Below are 22,060 nucleotides of genomic sequence, written 5' to 3'. Positions count from 1 at the left end.
CACGTGCTGTCGAGCGCCGCTCCCGCACTCCGGAGGTTAATCCTGGCAAGAACTGTACCAGCTCTGCTACATCCGGCGCTGCCGCGCCTGAAGATTTTTACCTCAGAAACTGTGGCGCAGCAAATAATTCAAGCCCGCCAAAACCCTCACTGGCGGGAAACCCAGATGACGCATCAAGCTCCACCCACGCGCGAAGGGCGCGAACCCCGCCTCCTGTGGCGCAGGAAAAATTAGAGCCCGCCACAGCTCTTGGCGGGAAGGACTTGGACTCCTCCCACTGGCTCGAGGCGGACTTCCTGCCCTGCCTCAGAGAAGCGCCAGAACTGGAGTGGACTTTGGACAGCGAGGACAACGCCATGTGGGGTCCTCCGCCTTTCCCTCCTGTGGAGCGTCCGGAGTTTTATGAGGTCTTAGAGACTATGGTGGTGGTCTCTGCGCAGCCTGTCCGAAGACCCTCCGCTGGACATCGGCTGCACCGAGGATTGACTCGGGCCTTCGTCACCAGGACATGCTACCAAACGGTGACGCAGTACCAAATCCCACCCGGGCGGTTCCTCGTCCCTATCCCGGCTACCATCCCGGTACCGCGGGTCCACGTGGAGGCGCCACGTGGGGAGGCCCCGACTCCTGCTGAGCCAACGCCTGGGCCTAGTGTGGCCGCTCCACCTGCTCCGAGGCCTACTACTCCTGCTGCGCGGCCTGCTAGCCCCGCTGTAGTGGTTCCTGACCCTCCGGTGGTTCCTGCTCCTGTTCCGGCACCGACCTGTCGTCCAAGGAGATCCGAGCCTGAACCGGAGCCACGAGCCCCAGCACCGAAACCTACGCAGCCTCAAGGCCGAGGTGAGGCCGCCCGCCGGCGACTCCGAGACGCTGTCTCGGACCAGCGACGCCGAGAGAAGGAGGCCCAGCGGTATATGGCCGGCCGATCTACAGCTGGAGCGTGGGTCGAGAAGAATCGCACCACCGGCATGGTCCGGTTCTTCGACAAGCGGAAGGGCTATGGCTTCGCCACCCAGGACTACACCGGACGGGAAGTATTTATACCCCGCCGGTCCGTCAAGAGACCTGATCTGCCGGAGAGCCTGCACAACCTGAAGCCGGGAGAGTGCATCGAGTTCTCCCTGCAGGAAGGACCTCGAGGACCCTGGGCGGCTGGCGTGATCCGGATCCCCGATTCCGACGAGGAACGCTACTTCCCGCAGGACGACTGGTATGAGGACGACGAGTGGCCGGAGTCTCCGAACACCTCTTCCTCCTCGGCTGCAAGTCCCCGGGCGGTGACCCACGTGAATGCCCCATCCACAGTAATTGTGAGTACGGGTCCCATTGCCATCCATGGGCCGGGCATGATACAGGGCGCCACCCCCACCGGTTCCCCTGCCGGGAGTATTGCCAGGTCCCGCGGCTCTTCTGTGGAAGAAGACATCCCGGCTAGCGAACCTTGTCCGGAGGTTCCGTCTAGGCCCACATCTCCCCTTGCCGGTTTCCAATGGGGTGATGACCCGGCCCCGGAAGAACCGGAGCTGGAGGGAGCTGCGGCGCTGCCGCAGGTCCCAGTTTATCTCTTTCTGGACCCCTCCGTGGTCCCTGGCTCAGTTGAGCCCCCGGCTGGAACAGCCGACACCCCGGGCGACAGCGCTCCTCCCCCTGAAGGTGCGGAGGATGTTGCTGCACCTGCAGTACCCACTGCTGCCACCGGGTGTCCCCAGCCGGCACCTATTCCCGCTGAGGATGCACAGGATTCCCTGCAGGAGCTGGATCCTGTCTTTGCTGAACCCAGCGATACTGACTAATCCCTGAAGGGCTGTAGCCCTCTCCAGGTACTATGTCCTTTGTACATATTGTGTATATTTTTCCACTTTCCCCAAAGAGCCAGAGACTTTCCTGAGACTCTTACCCTTATTTATCTCAGTCAAGAGACATACCTTGAACTGATTACTGGCATGTGCTATGATAGCACCCTTCCTCTGCCACAGCAGAGATTTCTTCAAAGGACTCTGTCCCTCTCCAAATAGAGGAGACCCTTTGCTTCTTCATTGCACTTTTCCCCCACATCAAGGGCTGTACCCAGAAGATGGACTTTGTCAGTAGAGACCTTCTGAGAGACTTTCGCCAGATACTCCAGGGAAAAGTTGCTATTGCTAATTGACTATTATTTTGCACTTAATGCCTTCCTTTTTAGGTATGGACATTCTGCATGCACTTTTTATGCCTTTCCTTTGCAGGAAAAGAGACATTTGCTACCATGCTACTCTGAGTAGCCTATCTATCTGTAACGTTACGTTATAAGATGTGTACCCATTGGGCTCCTAAGCCAATGTGAATTAACCTGTTTGCACACTGTCATATATGCCAGTAGTCTGCATTAACCCTTTCATAGGCTTTTCAGGTTGTAGTGTGGCTGTGTCGGACCGTCTTTTTGTGTAAAACACTGACCGCTACCTGATCCCTCAAACTGAGGTTTGCACATGGGGGTAGTCCGTAAACTGCGGGTCTTTAGGGGACCGGGGGTGTTACACAGATAGCACCTGGATGCCACTCATACATGGGTAAGGTTGTCAGTCAGGAGGTACTCGTGTCGCATATGCTCATGCAATGCAGATAGACACCATATAATTGCCGCCAGGGAAGAAGCGTTGATCAAACAAATATACAGGCCTTGGTGCAAGGAGTGGATTACAGGACATGACACCACACCTTTCCTACTGTACAGTTCGGTTTAATGGCGTCAGCGACCAACTGTCATACAGCTATATGTTTGTCTTAGTCCGACACCAACCCAGGTGCCTGTCTCCAGGACCATGGGCGGTTTGTCCCTACACCTCACATAGCCTGCACTTCCTAGAAGTGCCCTTAGCCCCCTCTGTGCCCCAAAACATCTGTAGTCGAGCCGAGGGCGGCTCTTTCAATTGCCCCCGGGGTATGCAACACCCTCGCCGATGCAATGGCGAGGTAGTGCTTGCGAATACGTCCCACCTGTAGGTAACACCACATTGCACTACATGGTCCTTATAGGATCAAAGGGGAAATTGCAGTGGTTAATCCTGCCTGGCAAGGCAGATGTTAATATGTGATGTAATTTCTATTATCCAATGATATGTGTTGCATCCTGTCTCTGTGCACTGAGAGGTAATTGGAGGAGCAGCCACCACCTGACCAAAGGGAGGTAATAAAACCCCCTAGCCTGGAATGTTCTAGAGAAGTCTCTCCCAAGAGAGAGAAGAGAGCAGTCTCTCCCAGAAGGGAGAATAGACCGGTCCTAGTCAGGCCCTCTGGGTCTGCAGGACGTAAGCAGAGAGTAGTTAGCTGAGCAGTAGCTCAGAGACTCTAGCACACCAGACCAGTGCAGGAAGAGCCTAGCCCCTGCCTGAAGTGGAAGATTAGACTAGAGCTAGTGTAGTGAGGAAAAGGGGTATCATCCTACCTTCAAGGGTGATACCTGAAGAGATCCAGGACCGAGCTGAAGCCTCCTCTAAGGACACAGCTGTCTCCCAGCCTGCTCTTACATCCAGGCTGGTGAAATACATCCTGTGGCTCCCTCCAAATACCTCTCCAGTACTCCACCTGTTAAAGACACGTTTTCTGCAGTTCCTGCCGGTTGCAATAAACGAACTGTAAGTTGTTTCCTTCAACCTCTGTCTCCGTCTGGTCCCTGCTACTACAACTACCATCATCACCGGCACCCTGTCCATCACCCAGAGACTCACACTCGGGACATTAAGGGGTTGCCCCAGGGAGATCCGCTATAGCAGCCGCTCCCTCATCATTTCTTGCCAACACCACCCTGCTGGAGACCTGCCAGGCTGTAGGACAGCCCTCCGGTTCCCCCGTACCAAGCACCGTGACAATAGCGTGCTTAGGCCGCAACCGCCAGCCACTCCGGTACCGCGGGCCCCGGCTGTCTCCAGGCCTCACCTCAAGGGCTAGGCCCCGGTGGGGGATGTTGCAAATATAACTACTATAATACTGCCCCCTATGTACAAGAATATAACTACTATAATACTGCCCCCTATGTACAGGAATATAACTACTATAATACTGCCCCCTATGTACAGGAATATAACTACTATAATACTGCCCCCTATGTACAGGAATATAACTACTATAATACTGCCCCCTATGTACAGGAATATAACTACTATAATACTGCCCCCTATGTACAGGAATATAACTACTATAATACTGCCCCCTATGTACAGGAATATAACTACTATAATACTGCCCCCTATGTACAGGAATATAACTACTATAATACTGCCCCCTATGTACAAGAATATAACTACTATAATACTGCCCCCTATGTACAAGAATATATCTACTATAATACTGCCCCCTATGTACAAGAATATAACTACTATAATACTGCCCCTATGTACAGGGATATAACCACTATAATACTGCCCCCTATGTACAAGAATATAACTACTATAATACTGCCCCCTATGTACAGGAATATAACTACTATAATACTGCCCCCTATGTACAAGAATATAACTACTATAATACTGCCCCCTATGTACAAGAATATAACTACTATAATACTGGCCCCTATGTACAGGGATATAACCACTATAATACTGTCCCCTATGTACAAGAATATAACTACTATAATACTGCCCCCTATGTACAAGAATATAACTACTATAATACTGCCTCTATGTACAAGAATATAACTACTATAATACTGGCCCCTATGTACAGGGATATAACCACTATAATACTACCCCCTATGTACAGGAATATAACTACTATAATACTGCCCCCCTATGTACAAGAATATAACTACTATAATACTGCCCCCTATGTACAAGAATATAACTACTATAATACTGCCCCCTATGTACAAGAATATAACTACTATAATACTGCCTCTATGTACAAGAATATAACTACTATAATACTGCCCCCTATGTACAAGAATATAACTACTATAATACTGCCCCCTATGTACAAGAATATAACTACTATAATACTGCCTCCTATGTACAGGAATATAACTACTATAATACTGCCCCCTATGTACAGGAATATAACTACTATAATACTGCCCCCTATGTACAGGAATATAACTACTATAATACTGCCCCCTATGTACAGGGATATAACTACTATAATACTGCCCCCTATGTACAGGAATATAACTACTATAATACTGCCCCCTATGTACAAGAATATAACTACTATAACACTGCCCCCTATGTACAAGAATATAACTACTATAATACTGCCCCCTATGTACAAGAATATAACTACTATAATACTGTCCCCTATGTACAAGAATAAAACTACTATAATACTGTCCCCTATGTACAGGAATATAACCACTATAACACTGCCCCCTATGTACAAGAATATAACTACTATAATACTGCCTCCTATGTACAGGAATATAACTACTATAATACTGCCCCCTATGTACAAGAATATATCTACTATAATACTGCCCCCTATGTACAGGAATATAACTACTATAATACTGCCCCCTATGTACAGGAATATAACTACTATAATACTGCCCCCTATGTACAGGAATATAACTACTATAATACTGCCCCCTATGTACAGGAATATAACTACTATAATACTGCCCTCTATGTACAGGAATATAACTACTATAATACTGCCCCCTATGTACAGGAATATAACTACTATAATGCTGCCTCCTATGTACAGGAATATAACTACTATAATACTGCCCCCTATGTACAGGGATATAACTACTATAATACTGCCCCCTATGTACAGGAATATAACTACTATAATACTGCCCCCTATGTACAAGAATATAACTACTATAACACTGCCCCCTATGTACAAGAATATAACTACTATAATACTGCCCCCTATGTACAAGAATATAACTACTATAATACTGTCCCCTATGTACAAGAATAAAACTACTATAATACTGTCCCCTATGTACAGGAATATAACCACTATAACACTGCCCCCTATGTACAAGAATATAACTACTATAATACTGCCTCCTATGTACAGGAATATAACTACTATAATACTGCCCCCTATGTACAAGAATATATCTACTATAATACTGCCCCCTATGTACAGGAATATAACTACTATAATACTGCCCCCTATGTACAAGAATATAACTACTATAATACTGCCCCCTATGTACAGGAATATAACTACTATAATACTGCCCCCTATGTACAGGAATATAACTACTATAATACTGCCCCCTATGTACAAGAATATATCTACTATAATACTGCCTCCTATGTACAGGAATATAACTACTATAATACTGCCCCCTATGTACAAGAATATAACTACTATAATACTGCCCCCTATGTACAAGAATATAACTACTATAATACTGCCCCCTATGTACAATAATATAACTACTATAATACTGCCCCCTATGTATAAGAATATAACTACTATAATACTGTCCCCTATGTACAAGAATATAACTACTATAATACTGCCCCCTATGTACAGGAATATAACTACTATAATACTGCCCCCTATGTACAAGAATATAACTACTATAATACTACCCCCTATGTACAGGAATATAACTACTATAATACTGCCCCCTATGTACAGGAATATAACTACTATAATACTGCCCCCTATGTACAGGAATATAACTACTATAATACTGCCCCCTATGTACAATAATATAACTACTATAATACTGCCCCCTATGTACAAGAATATAACTACTATAATACTGCCCCCTATGTACAGGAATATAACTACTATAATACTGCCCCCTATGTACAGGAATATAACTACTATAATACTGCCCCCTATGTACAGGAATATAACTACTATAATACTGCCCCCTATGTACAGGAATATAACTACTATAATACTGCCCCCTATGTACAAGAATATATCTACTGTAATACTGCCTCCTATGTACAGGAATATAACTACTATAATACTGCCCCCTATGTACAAGAATATAACTACTATAATACTGCCCCCTATGTACAAGAATATAACTACTATAATACTGCCCCCTATGTACAATAATATAACTACTATAATACTGCCCCCTATGTACAAGAATATAACTACTATAATACTGCCCCCTATGTACAAGAATATAACTACTATAATACTGCCCCCTATGTACAGGAATATAACTACTATAATACTGCCCCCTATGTACAGGAATATAACTACTATAATACTGCCCCCTATGTACAAGAATATATCTACTATAATACTGCCCCTATGTACAGGAATATAACTACTATAATACTGCCCCCTATGTACAGGAATATAACTACTATAATACTGCCCCCTATGTACAAGAATATAACTACTATAATACTGCCCCCAATGTACAGGAATATAACTACTATAATACTGCCCCCTATGTACAAGAATATAACTACTATAATACTGCCTCCTATGTACAGGAATATAACTACTATAATACTGCCCCCTATGTACAAGAATATAACTACTATAATACTGCCCCTATGTACAGGAATATAACTACTATAATACTGCCCCCTATGTACAGGAATATAACTACTATAATACTGCCCCCTATGTACAGGAATATAACTACTATAATACTGCCTCCTATGTACAGGAATATAACTACTATAATACTGCCCCCTATGTACAAGAATATAACTACTATAATACTGCCCCCAATGTACAGGAATATAACTACTATAATACTGCCCCCTATGTACAAGAATATAACTACTATAATACTGCCCCCTATGTACAGGAATATAACTACTATAATACTGCCCCCTATGTACAGGAATATAACTACTATAATACTGCCCTCTATGTACAGGGATATAACTACTATAATACTGCCCTCTATGTACAGGGATATAACTACTATAATACTGCCCCCTATGTACAGGAATATAACCACTATAATACTGCCCCCTATGTACAGGAATATAACTACTATAATACTGCCCCCTATGTACAGGAATATAACTACTATAATACTGCCCCCTATGTACAGGAATATAACTACTATAATACTGCCCCCTATGTACAGGAATATAACTACTATAATACTGCCCCCTATGTACAAGAATATAACTACTATAATACTGCCCCCTATGTACAGGAATATAACTACTATAATACTGCCCCCTATGTACAAGAATATAACTACTATAATACTGCCCCCTATGTACAAGAATATAACTACTATAATACTGCCCCTATGTACAGGAATATAACTACTATAATACTGCCCCCTATGTACAAGAATATAACTACTATAATACTGCCCCCTATGTACAAGAATATAACTACTATAATACTACCCCTATGTACAGGAATATAACTACTATAATACTGCCCCCTATGTACAAGAATATAACTACTATAATACTGCCCCCTATGTACAGGAATATAACTACTATAATACTGCCCCCTATGTACAGGAATATAACTACTATAATACTGCCCCCTATGTACAGGAATATAACTACTATAATACTGCCCCCTATGTACAGGAATATAACTACTATAATACTGCCCCCCTATGTACAGGAATATAACTACTATAATACTGCCCCCTATGTACAGGAATATAACTACTATAATACTGCCCCCTATGTACAAGAATATAACTACTATAATACTGCCCCCTATGTACAGGAATATAACTACTATAAAACTGCCCCCAATGTACAGGAATATAACTACTATAATACTGTCCCCTATGTACAAGAATATAACTACTATAATACTGCCCCCTATGTACAGGAATATAACTACTATAATACTGCCCCCTATGTACAGGAATATAACTACTATAATACTGCCCCCTATGTACAGGAATATAACTACTATAGTACTGCCCCCTATGTACAGGAATATAACTACTATAAAACTGCCCCCAATGTACAGGAATATAACTACTATAATACTGTCCCCTATGTACAAGAATATAACTACTATAATACTGCCCCCTATGTACAGGAATATAACTACTATAATACTGCCCCCTATGTACAGGAATATAACTACTATAATACTGCCCCCTATGTACAGGAATATAACTACTATAATACTACCCCCTATGTACAGGGATATAACTACTATAATACTGCCCCTATGTACAGGGATATAACTACTATAATACTGCCCCCTATGTACAAGAATATAACTACTATAATACTGCCCCCTATGTACAGGGATATAACTACTATAATACTGCCCCCTATGTACAGGGATATAACTACTATAATACTGCCCCTATGTACAGGGATATAACTACTATAATACTGCCCCCTATGTACAAGAATATAACTACTATAATACTGCCCCCTATATACAGGAATATAACTACTATAATACTGCCCCCTATGTACAAGAATATAACTACTATAATACTGCCCCCTATGTACAGGAATATAACTACTATAATACTGCCCCATATGTACAGGAATATAACTACTATAATACTGCCCCCTATGTACAGGAATATAACTACTATAATACTGCCCCCTATGTACAGATTTGTATATCACTCTATGGTAATGTATTCCCTGACTTGATGTCTCTCCTCCTCCTCCTCCCAATTATTTGCCGTCTTCTCTCTGTTTTATTCCTCTGACCTTTTCCCGCTGTCATCAGAAGATGTAATTAGACATTTCTATAACGTTTTCAGAACGTAATAAATGTCTCAGTATTACAGATCTGCAGCCGCCGAAAAAAAAACAAAAACTGAATGGAACTGTATAAAATATGTGAAGTGCAGAGAATCAAAAAATCCAAATCCACAAAATGTCATTTTCGGGGAAGTTAAATAAAGCTTTGTCTAAGCGGGGGTTGGGAAGCCCCGCCCATGATTAGATAAGTGAATAATAGTGAGAGCCTATTAGAGAACAGCAATCATCTCCAGTTATGCCATCTAATGTTTTATAAGAATTTTTGACGGACACAGCTGGGGGTTTGTTACAATTGCATCCAAAATAGACAATTCCATCTCAGTAAAGCACTTTAGCAGCACGTATCTCTGTTTGCTGTCATGTAATGAGCACATTCTTGATTACAACCAGAGGCCCAGGACTGACCCTGACCTAATCTAGCTGAGGGTCTGGTACAATTGGATTACTTGCAAACAATTCTCTGTTTGCCAAGCATTGCATCAGCACACACCTCTGCTTGCTGTCAGTAACTCGTACACTCGTGAATACATGCACAGCTCCCCTTTAAGAGGACCCATCCATGCAGAGAGATTGAGCGGCTGCACATCACACGTCTCGTTTCTATGGCAGCAGGGAGCACGCGCCGCACATAAATCATGTATGTTGTGTCCTGATAACAGTCAGCAGCCGCCCAATATATCAAGCAGCCATCGATCCGGGGGCGAGAGCGCCATCACCCATACAAAGCCTCACCTCACCCCGAAAACATCACTGCAGAGAGAACAGCTGGGTTACTGAGCAGAGGGAAACCATCAGCAGGTGTGACCAGACAATTGTTATATATTCTCCCTGGATAGATGTGTAATCAGACCTCACACTGCTGTGCCTGTGCTCTCTGCAGCCAGTGTTATGTATTGTCCCTGGAGAGATGTGTAATCAGACCTCACACTGCTGTGCTCTGTACTCTCTGCAGCCAGTGTTATGTACTGTCACTGGAGGGATGTGTAATCAGACCTCACACTGCTGTGCTCTGTGCTCTCTGCAGCCAGTGTAATGTACTGTCCCTGGAGAGATGGGGGTGTGGAGCTGATGGTACAGGGGGCACACATGCTCTGGAGCTGATGGTACAGGGGGCACACATGCTCTGGAGCTGATGGTACAGGGGGCACACATGCTCTGGAGCTGATGGTACAGGGGGCACACATGCTCTGGAGCTGATGGTACAGGGGGCACACATGCTCTGGTGTCTGGAGCTGATGGTATAGGGGGCACACATGCTCTGGTGTCTGGAGCTGATGGTATAGGGGGCACACATGCTCTGGTGTCTGGAGCTGATGGTACAGGGGGCACACATGCTCTGGAGCTGATGGTACAGGGGGCACACATGCTCTGGGGTCTGGAGCTGATGGTACAGGGGGCACACATGCTCTGGGGTCTGGAGCTGATGGTACAGGGGGCACACATGCTCTGGGGTCTGGAGCTGATGGTACAGGGGGCACACATGCTCTGGGGTCTGGAGCTGATGGTACAGGGGGCACACATGCTCTGGGGTCTGGAGCTGATGGTACAGGGGGCACACATGCTCTGGGGTCCGATCCTGATGGTACAGGGGGCACACATGCTCTGGGGTCCGATCCTGATGGTACAGGGAGCACACATGCTCTGGGGTCCGATGCTGATGGTACAGGGGACACACATGCTCTGGGGTCCGATGCTGATGGTACAGGGGACACACATGCTCTGGGGTCTGGAGCTGATGGTACAGGGGACACACATGCTCTGGGGTCTGGAGCTGATGGAACAGGGGGCACACATGCTCTGGAGCTGATGGTACAGGGGACACACATGCTCTGGTGTCTGGAGCTGATGGTACAGGGGGCACACATGCTCGGGGGTCTGGAGCTGATGGTACAGGGGGCACACATGCTCTGGTGTCTGGAGCTGATGGTACAGGGGGTACACATGCTCTGGTGTCTGGAGCTGATGGTACAGGGGGCACACATGCTCTGGGGTCTGGAGCTGATGGTACAGGGGGCACACATGCTCTGGGGTGTGGAGCTGATGGTACAGGGGGCACACATGCTCTGGGGTGTGGAGCTGATGGTACAGGGGGCACACATGCTCTGGGGTGTGGAGCTGATGGTACAGGGGGCACACATGCTCTGGGGTGTGGAGCTGATGGTATAGGGGGCACACATGCTCTGGGGTCTGGAGCTGATGGCACAGGGGGCACACATGCTCTGGGGTCTGGAGCTGATGGCACAGGGGGCACACATGCTCGGGGGTGTGGAGCTGATGGCACAGGGGGCACACATGCTCTGGTGTCTGGAGCTGATGGTACAGGGGGCACACATGCTCTGGGGTGTGGAGCTGATGGTACAGGGGGCACACATGCTCTGGGATGTGGAGCTGATGCTACAGGGGGCACACATGCTCTGGGGTCCGATGCTGATGGTACAGGGGGCACACATGCTCTGGTGTCTGGAGCTGATGGTACAGGGGGCACACATGCTCTGGTGTCTGGAGCTGATGGTACAGGGGGCACACATGCTCTGGTGTCTGGAGCTGATGGTACAGGGGGCACACATGCTCTGGGGTGTGGAGCTGATGGTACAGGGGGCACACATGCTCTGGGGTGTGGAGCTGATGGTACAGGGGGCACACATGCTCTGGGGTGTGGAGCTGATGGTACAGGGGGCACACATGCTCTGGGGTGTGGAGCTGATGGTACAGGGGGCACACATGCTCTGGGGTGTGGAGCTGATGGTACAGGGGGCACACATGCTCTGGGGTGTGGAGCTGATGGTACAGGGGGCACACATGCTCTGGGGTGTGGAGCTGATGGTACAGGGGGCACACATGCTCTGGGGTGTGGAGCTGATGGTACAGGGGGCACACATGCTCTGGTGTCTGGAGCTGATGGTACAGGGGGCACACATGCTCTGGAGCTGATGGTACAGGGGGCACACATGCTCCGGTGTCTGGAGCTGATCGTATAGGGGGCACACATGCTCTGGGGTGTGGAGCTGATGGTACAGGGGGCACACATGCTCTGGGATGTGGAGCTGATGGTACAGGGGGCACACATGCCCTGGGGTCTGGAGCTGATGGTACAGGGGGCACACATGCCCTGGGGTGTGTAGCTGATGGTACAGGGGGCACACATGCTCTGGGGTGTGGAGCTGATGGTACAGTGGGCACACATGCTCTGGGGTGTGGAGCTGATGGTACAGGGGGCACACATGCTCTGGAGCTGATGCTACAGGGGGCACACATGCTCTGGAGCTGATGGTACAGGGGGCACACATGCTCTGGAGCTGATGGTACAGGGGGCACACATGCTCTGGAGCTGATGGTACAGGGGGCACACATGCTCTGGAGCTGATGGTACAGGGGGCACACATGCTCTGGAGCTGATGGTACAGGGGGCACACATGCTCTGGAGCTGATGGTACAGGGGGCACACATGCTCTGGAGCTGATGGTACAGGGGGCACACATGCTCTGGAGCTGATGGTACAGGGGGCACACATGCTCTGGAGCTGATGGTACAGGGGGCACACATGCTCTGGAGCTGATGGTACAGGGGGCACACATGCTCTGGAGCTGATGGTACAGGGGGCACACATGCTCTGGGGTGTGGAGCTGATGGTACAGTGGGCACACATGCTCTGGGGTGTGGAGCTGATGGTACAGGGGGCACACATGCTCTGGAGCTGATGGTACAGGGGGCACACATGCTCTGGAGCTGATGGTACAGGGGGCACACATGCTCTGGAGCTGATGGTACAGGGGGCACACATGCTCTGGAGCTGATGGTACAGGGGGCACACATGCTCTGGAGCTGATGGTACAGGGGGCACACATGCTCTGGAGCTGATGGTACAGGGGGCACACATGCTCTGGAGCTGATGGTACAGGGGGCACACATGCTCTGGAGCTGATGGTACAGGGGGCACACATGCTCTGGAGCTGATGGTACAGGGGGCACACATGCTCTGGAGCTGATGGTACAGGGGGCACACATGCTCTGGAGCTGATGGTACAGGGGGCACACATGCTCTGGAGCTGATGGTACAGGGGGCACACATGCTCTGGAGCTGATGGTACAGGGGGCACACATGCTCTGGTGTCTGGAGCTGATGGTACAGGGGGCACACATGCTCTGGGGTCTGGAGCTGATGGTACAGGGGGCACACATGCTCTGGTGTCTGGAGCTGATGGTACAGGGGGCACACATGCTCTGGGGTCTGGAGCTGATGGTACAGGGGGCACACATGCTCTGGGGTCTGGAGCTGATGGTACAGGGGGCACACATGCTCTGGGGTCTGGAGCTGATGGTACAGGGGGCACACATGCTCTGGAGCTGATGGTACAGGGGGCACACATGCTCTGGTGTCTGGAGCTGATGGTATAGGGGGCACACATGCTCTGGTGTCTGGAGCTGATGGTATAGGGGGCACACATGCTCTGGTGTCTGGAGCTGATGGTACAGGGGGCACACATGCTCTGGAGCTGATGGTATAGGGGGCACACATGCTCTGGTGTCTGGAGCTGATGGTACAGGGGGCACACATGCTCTGGGGTGTGGAGCTGATGGTACAGGGGGCACACATGCTCTGGAGCTGATGGTATAGGGGGCACACATGCTCTGGGGTCTGGAGCTGATGGTACAGGGGGCACACATGCTCTGGGGTGTGGAGCTGATGGTACAGGGGGCACACATGCTCTGGAGCTGATGGTACAGGGGGCACACATGCTCTGGAGCTGATGGTACAGGGGGCACACATGCTCTGGGGTCTGGAGCTCATGGTACAGGGGGCACACATGCTCTGGGGTCTGGAGCTGATGGTACAGGGGGCACACATGCTCTGGAGCTGATGGTACAGGGGGCACACATGCTCTGGAGCTGATGGTACAGGGGGCACACATGCTCTGGAGCTGATGGTACAGGGGGCACACATGCTCTGGAGCTGATGGTACAGGGGGCACACATGCTCTGGAGCTGATGGTACAGGGGGCACACATGCTCTGGGGTCTGGAGCTGATGGTACGGGGGCACACATGCTCTGGGGTCTGGAGCTGATGGTATAGGGAGCACACATGCTCTGGGGTCTGGTGCTGATGGTACAGGGGGCACACATGCTCTGGGTCTGGAGCTGATGGTACAGGGGGCACACATGCTCTGGGTCTGGAGCTGATGGTACAGGGGGCACACATGCTCTGGGGTCTGGAGCTGATGGTACAGGGGGCACACATGCTCTGGGGTCTGGAGCTGATGGTATAGGGAGCACATGTACTTGGGGCATCCGCTCTGCTGATCCGCACTCCTGGGAGACCCTGGGCTCGGGCTTTTGTAGCGGTCGGGTCGGAAACACTTAAGTGATGCCGGTTCGGCACCTGTTGCGGTCATTTCGGCCACACACAGTGAAATCGGCTGTTGCAGCTTTTGCGCTAGGTTCGGACGCACAGAGTGTTGTCGGCTCGGCACCAGTTAGGGTCGGGTCGGGCACATATAGTGATGTTGGCTCGGCACCTGTTGCGGTCGGGTCGGGCACACAGAGTACTGTCGGCTCGGCACCTGTTGTGGTCCGGTCGGGCACACAGAGTGTTGTCGGCTCGGCACCAGTTAGGGTCGGGTCGGGCACACAGAGTACTGTCGGCTCGGCACCTGTTGCTGTCGGATCGGGCACACACAGTGATATCCGCTAGGCACCTGTTGCGGTCGGGCACACACAGTGATGTCGGGTCGGAACTAACCTGTACTGCCGGCTCGGCACCTGTTGTGGTCCGATCGGCCACACACAGTGATTTCCGCTAGGTATCAGTTGCGGTCGGGTCGGCACCTGTTGCGGTCATGTCGGGCACACAGAGTGATGTCGGGTCGGGCACACACAGTGCTGTGGGGGTCGGCACTGACCTGTACTGCCGGCTCCCTGGTTGCTCCGGGGGAAGATGCCGGCGGCACCTGTTGCGGTCATGTCGGGCACACAGAGTGATGTCGGGTCGGGCACACACAGTGCTGTGGGGGTCGGCACTGACCTGTACTGCCGGCTCCCTGGTTGCTCCGGGGGAAGATGCCGGTGCACTTGTCCCACTCCACCTGCCCCCCCAGGCAGAGCTCGGACACGATCTGCAGCGCCTTCTGGCACAGGCCCACACCGTCCTCCTTGTGGAAACTCATCCCGGACTCGTCCTCTATGTCATGGCCGCGGCGGGGAGAGGCTCCGGCGGCGGCAGCAGCGACAACCATGCGCCGGGCAGAGACTGGAGCCGGCAGCGAGCGCCGCCTTATAATGAGGAGAGAACGGCCGCCAGGGGGCAGCACCGGCACCGCACACCTGAGAGGGGGACCCGAGGGGGGAGACAGGAGAGACCGGGGGGCTACAGGGGGCAGCAGCGGCAGCGCACACCTGAGAGGGGGACCCGAGGGGGGAGATAGGAGAGACCGGGGGGTCTACAGGGGGGGGGGGGAGGAGAGACAGGGGGCAGCAGCGGCAGCGCACACCTGAGAGGGGGACCCGAGGGGGGAGACAGGGGGTCTACAGAGGAGAGAGAGAGGAGAGACAGGGGGTCTACAGGGGAGAGAGGAGAGACAGGGGGTCTACAGAGGAGAGAGAGGAGAGACAGGGGGTCTACAGGGTAGAGAGAGGAGAGACAGGGGGTCTACAGAGGAGAGACAGGGGGTCTACAGAGGAGAGAGAGGAGAGACAGGGGGTCTACAGGGGAGAGAGAGGAGAGACAGGGGGTCTACAGAGGAGAGAGAGGAGAGACAGGGGGTCTACAGGGGAGAGAGAGGAGAGACAGGGGGTCTACAGGGGAGAGAGGAGAGACAGGGGGTCTACAGGGGAGAGAGGAGAGACAGGGGGTCTACAGGGGAGAGAGAGGAGAGACAGGGGGTCTACAGAGGGGAGAGAGGAGAGACAGGGGGTCTACAGGGGAGAGACAGGGGGTCTACAGAGGAGAGAGAGGAGAGACAGGGGGTCTACAGAGGAGAGAGAGGAGAGACAGGGGGTCTACAGAGGAGAGAGAGGAGAGACAGGGGGTCTACAGAGGAGAGACAGGGGGTCTACAGGGGAGAGAGAGGAGAGACAGGGGGTCTACAGGGGAGAGAGAGGAGAGACAGGGGGTCTACAGGGGAGAGAGAGGAGAGACGGGGTCTACAGAGGAGAGAGAGGAGAGACAGGGGGTCTACAGAGGAAAGAGAGGAGAGACAGGGGGTCTACAGGAGAGAGAGAGGAGAGACAGGGGGTCTACAGGAGAGAGAGAGGAGAGACAGGGGGTCTACAGGGGAGAGAGGAGAGACAGGGGGTCTACAGGGGAGAGACAGGGGGGAGAGGAGAGACAGGGGGTCTACAGGAGAGAGAGAGGTGAGACAGGGGGTCTACAGAGGAAAGAGAGGAGAGACAGGGGGTCTACAGAGGAAAGAGAGGAGAGACAGGGGGTCTACAGGGGAGAGACAGGGGGTCTACAGAGGAGAGAGAGGAGAGACAGGGGGTCTACAGAGGAGAGAGAGGAGAGACAGGGGGTCTACAGAGGAGAGACAGGGGGTCTACAGGGGAGAGAGGAGAGACAGGGGGTCTACAGGGGAGAGAGAGGATAGACAGGGGGTCTACAGAGGAAAGAGAGGAGAGACAGGGGGTCTACAGAGGAAAGAGAGGAGAGACAGGGGGTCTACAGGGGAGAGAGAGGAGAGACAGGGGGTCTACAGAGGAGAGACAGGGGGTCTACAGGGGAGAGAGATGAGAGACAGGGGGTCTACAGGAGAGAGAGAGGAGAGACAGGGGGTCTACAGGGGAGAGAGGAGAGACAGGGGGTCTACAGGGGAGAGAGAGGAGAGACAGGGGGTCTACAGGGGAGAGAGAGGATAGACAGGGGGTCTACAGAGGAGAGAGAGGAGAGACAGGTGGTCTACAGGAGAGAGAGGAGAGACAGGGGGTCTACAGAGGAGAGAGAGGAGAGACAGGGGGTCTACAGGGGAGAGAGAGGATAGACAGGGGGTCTACAGAGGAGAGAGAGGAGAGACAGGTGGTCTACAGGAGAGAGAGGAGAGACAGGGGGTCTACAGAGGAGAGAGAGGAGAGACAGGGGGTCTACAGGGGAGAGAGAGGATAGACAGGGGGTCTACAGAGGAGAGAGAGGAGAGACAGGTGGTCTACAGGAGAGAGAGGAGAGACAGGGGGTCTACAGGGGAGAGAGAGGAGAGACAGGGGGTCTACAGAGGAGAGAGAGGAGAGACAGGGGGTCTACAGGGGAGAGAGGAGAGACAGGGGGTCTACAGAGGAGAGAGAGGATAGACAGGGGGTCTACAGGGGGTCTACAGGGGAGAGAGAGGAGAGACAGGGGGTCTACAGGGGAGAGAGGAGAGACAGGGGGTCTACAGGGGAGAGAGGAGAGACAGGGGGTCTACAGGGGAGAGAGGAGAGACAGGGGGTCTACAGGGGAGAGAGGAGAGACAGGGGGTCTACAGGGGAGAGAGAGGAGAGACAGGGGGTCTACAGAGGAGAGAGAGGAGAGACAGGGGGTCTACAGGAGAGAGAGGAGAGACAGGGGGTCTACAGGGGAGAGAGAGGAGAGTCAGGGGGTCTACAGGGGAGAGAGAGGAGAGACAGGGGGTCTACAGGGGAGAGAGAGGAGAGACAGGGGGTCTACAGGGGAGAGAGGAGAGACAGGGGGTCTACAGAGGAGAGAGAGGAGAGACAGGGGGTCTACAGAGGAGAGAGAGGAGAGACAGGGGGTCTACAGGGGAGAGAGGAGAGACAGGGGGTCTACAGGGGAGAGAGAGGAGAGACAGGGGGTCTACAGGGGAGAGAGGAGAGACAGGGGGTCTACAGGGGAGAGAGAGGAGAGACAGGGGGTCTACAGAGGAGAGAGAGGAGAGACAGGGGGTCTACAGGGGAGAGAGGAGAGACAGGGGGTCTACAGGGGAGAGAGAGGAGAGACAGGGGGTCTACAGGGGAGAGAGAGGAGAGACAGGGGGTCTACAGGGGAGAGAGAGGAGAGACAGGGGGTCTACAGGGGAGAGAGAGGAGAGACAGGGGGTCTACAGGGGAGAGAGGAGAGACAGGGGGTCTACAGGGGAGAGAGAGGAGAGACAGGGGGTCTACAGGGGAGAGAGAGGAGAGACAGGGGGTCTACAGGGGAGAGAGGAGAGACAGGGGGTCTACAGGGGAGAGAGAGGAGAGACAGGGGGTCTACAGGGGAGAGAGAGGAGAGACAGGGGGTCTACAGAGGAGAGAGAGGAGAGACAGGGGGTCTACAGAGGAGAGAGAGGAGAGACAGGGGGTCTACAGGGGAGAGAGGAGAGACAGGGGGTCTACAGGGGAGAGAGAGGAGAGACAGGGGGTCTACAGGGGAGAGAGAGGAGAGACAGGGGGTCTACAGGGGAGAGAGAGGAGAGACAGGGGGTCTACAGAGGAGAGAGAGGAGAGACAGGGGGTCTACAGAGGAGAGACAGGGGGTCTACAGGGGAGAGAGGAGAGACAGGGGGTCTACAGGGGAGAGAGAGGAGAGACAGGGGGTCTACAGGGGAGAGAGAGGAGAGACAGGGGGTCTACAGGGGAGAGAGAGGAGAGACAGGGGGTCTACAGGGGAGAGAGAGGAGAGACAGGGGGTCTACAGGGGAGAGAGGAGAGACAGGGGGTCTACAGGGGAGAGAGAGGAGAGACAGGGGGTCTACAGGGGAGAGAGAGGAGAGACAGGGGGTCTACAGGGGAGAGAGAGGAGAGACAGGGGGTCTACAGGGGAGAGAGAGGAGAGACAGGGGGTCTACAGGGGAGAGAGGAGAGACAGGGGGTCTACAGGGGAGAGAGAGGAGAGACAGGGGGTCTACAGGGGAGAGAGGAGAGACAGGGGGTCTACAGGGGAGAGAGAGGAGAGACAGGGGGTCTACAGGAGAGAGAGGAGAGATAGGGGGTCTACAGGGGAGAGAGACAGGGGGTCTACAGGGGAGAGAGGAGAGACAGGGGGTCTACAGGAGAGAGAGGAGAGACAGGGGGTCTACAGGGGAGAGACAGGGGGTCTGCAAGGGAGAGAGAGGAGAGACCGGGGGACTACAGGAGAGAGAGATGAGAGACAGGGGGTCTACAGAGGAGAGTGGGGGTCTACAGGAAACAATCCCTATGTAATGTGAGCCTATAGCTCTGTAGCACTCCTTGTATAGCTTAGATACAGTTTAATTACCCAGAGTAGGGATCGATAGTGATGTCTTCCTGGTGGTCCTGCTGGAGTGGACAACGTAGGTCTGATCAACTTGCTGCTGTCTGTAACTATATAAACTCCTGTCTGATCTCTGACACCTACTTGCCCAGTCTCTGTTAGGCTTTGGTGGGCAGAAGTGGAGGCAGAGATATGACAGTAAGATCAGGATCTGACTACACAGAGTGTGTTTGTAGTCTGTAACCATGGAGACACATAGACATGCATTCAGAACAGCAGTGGTCGTTTAATGAAGCATCTGCCCTGTGGAAATGATTCTTAATATTTTGTAAATGATGGGTGTGATTGTACGGTGTTGCAGTTATTATTATATTATTATACACCCACAGTGGTATAGGCCGCACTATGACCGGTGCAGTGGTATGGCGGTGTAGGGTGCACTATGATCGGTGCAGTGGTATGGCGGTGTAGGGTGCACTATGACCGGTGCAGTGGTATGGAGGTGTAGGGTGCACTATGATCGGTGCAGTGGTATGGCGGTGTAGGGTGCACTATGATCGGTGCAGTGGTATGGCAGTGTAGGGTGCACTATGATCGGTGCAGTGGTATGGCGGTGTAGGGTGCACTATGACCGGTGCAGTGGTATGGCGGTGTAGGGTGCACTATGATGGGTGCAGTGGTATGGCGGTGTAGGGTGCACTATGATCGGTGCAGTGGTATGGCGGTGTAGGGTGCACTATGATCGGTGCAGTGGTATGGCGGTGTAGGGTGCACTATGATCGGTGCAGTGGTATGGCGGTGTAGGGTGCACTATGATCGGTGCAGTGGTATGGCGGTGTAGGGTGCACTATGATCGGTGCAGTGGTATGGTGGTGTAGGGTGCACTATGATCGGTGCAGTGGTATGGCGGTGTAGGGTGCACTATGATCGGTGCAGTGGTATGGCGGTGTAGGGTGCACTATGATCGGTGCAGTGGTATGGCGGTGTAGGGTGCACTATGATCGGTGCAGTGGTATGGCGGTGTAGGGTGCACTATGATCGGTGCAGTGATATGGAGGTGTAGGGTGCACTATGATCGGTGCAGTGGTATGGCGGTGTAGGGTGCACTATGATGGGTGCAGTGGTATGGCGGTGTAGGGTGCACTATGATGGGTGCAGTGGTATGGTGGTGTAGGGTGCACTATGATGGGTGCAGTGGTATGGCGGTGTAGGGTGCACTATGATCGGTGCAGTGGTATGGTGGTGAAGGGTGCACTATTATCGGTGCAGTGGTATGGCGGTGTAGGGTGCACTATGATCGGTGCAGTGGTATGGCGGTGTAGGGTGCACTATGATCGGTGCAGTGGTATGGCGGTGTAGGGTGCACTATGATCGGTGCAGTGGTATGGCGGTGTAGGGTGCACTATGATTGGTGCAGTGGTATGGCGGTGTAGGGTGCACTATGATTGGTGCAGTGGTATGGTGGTGTAGGGTGCACTGTGATCGGTGCAGTGGTATGGCGGTGTAGGGTGCACTATGATCGGTGCAGTGGTATGGCGGTGTAGGGTGCACTATGATCGGTGCAGTGGTATGGCGGTGTAGGGTGCACTATGATCGGTGCAGTGGTATGGCGGTGTAGGGTGCACTATGATCGGTGCAGTGGTATGGCGGTGTAGGGTGCACTATGATCGGTGCAGTGGTATGGCGGTGTAGGGTGCACTATGATTGGTGCAGTGGTATGGCGGTGTAGGGTGCACTATGATCGGTGCAGTGGTATGGCAGTGTAGGGTGCACTATGATCGGTGCAGTGGTATGGCGGTGTAGGGTGCACTATGATCGGTGCAGTGGTATGGCGGTGTAGGGTGCACTATGATCGGTGCAGTGGTATGGCGGTGTAGGGTGCACTATGACCGGTGCCGTGGTATGGCGGTGTAGGGTGCACTATGATGGGTGCATTGGTATGGTGGTGTAGGGTGCACTATGATGGGTGCAGTGGTATGGCGGTGTAGGGTGCACTATGATCGGTGCAGTGGTATGGCGGTGTAGGGTGCACTATGATCGGTGCAGTGGTATGGCGGTGTAGGGTGCACTATGATCGGTGCAGAGGTATGGCAGTGTAGGGTGCACTATGATCGGTGCAGTGGTATGGCGGTGTAGGGTGCACTATGATCGGTGCAGTGGTATGGCGGTGTAGGGTGCACTATGATCGGTGCAGTGGTATGGCGGTGTAGGGTGCACTATGATCGGTGCAGTGGTATGGCGGTGTAGGGTGCACTATGATCGGTGCAGTGGTATGGCGGTGTAGGG

The 22,060-nt window shown here is 51.8% G+C and overlaps 1 protein-coding gene across 1 annotated transcript in view; it reads right to left on the bottom strand.

Moving 5' to 3' along the window:
- SYT10 (synaptotagmin 10) overlaps window positions 1–15,881 on the bottom strand; it is a 46,312-nt gene extending 30,431 nt beyond the window's left edge. Inside the window, exon 1 of the mRNA XM_072145035.1 lies at window positions 15,659–15,881. Coding sequence (XP_072001136.1) covers window positions 15,659–15,869 — 211 coding nt within the window. The 5' untranslated portion in view covers window positions 15,870–15,881. The remainder of the gene's footprint in view (window positions 1–15,658) is intronic.
- Window positions 15,882–22,060: the final 6,179 nt, after the last annotated feature.

Source organism: Engystomops pustulosus, chromosome 4 (genome assembly GCF_040894005.1).
Source record: "Engystomops pustulosus chromosome 4, aEngPut4.maternal, whole genome shotgun sequence".
NCBI lineage: Eukaryota > Metazoa > Chordata > Amphibia > Anura > Leptodactylidae > Engystomops > Engystomops pustulosus.
This window is presented reverse-complemented; position numbering and strand designations above follow the sequence as displayed.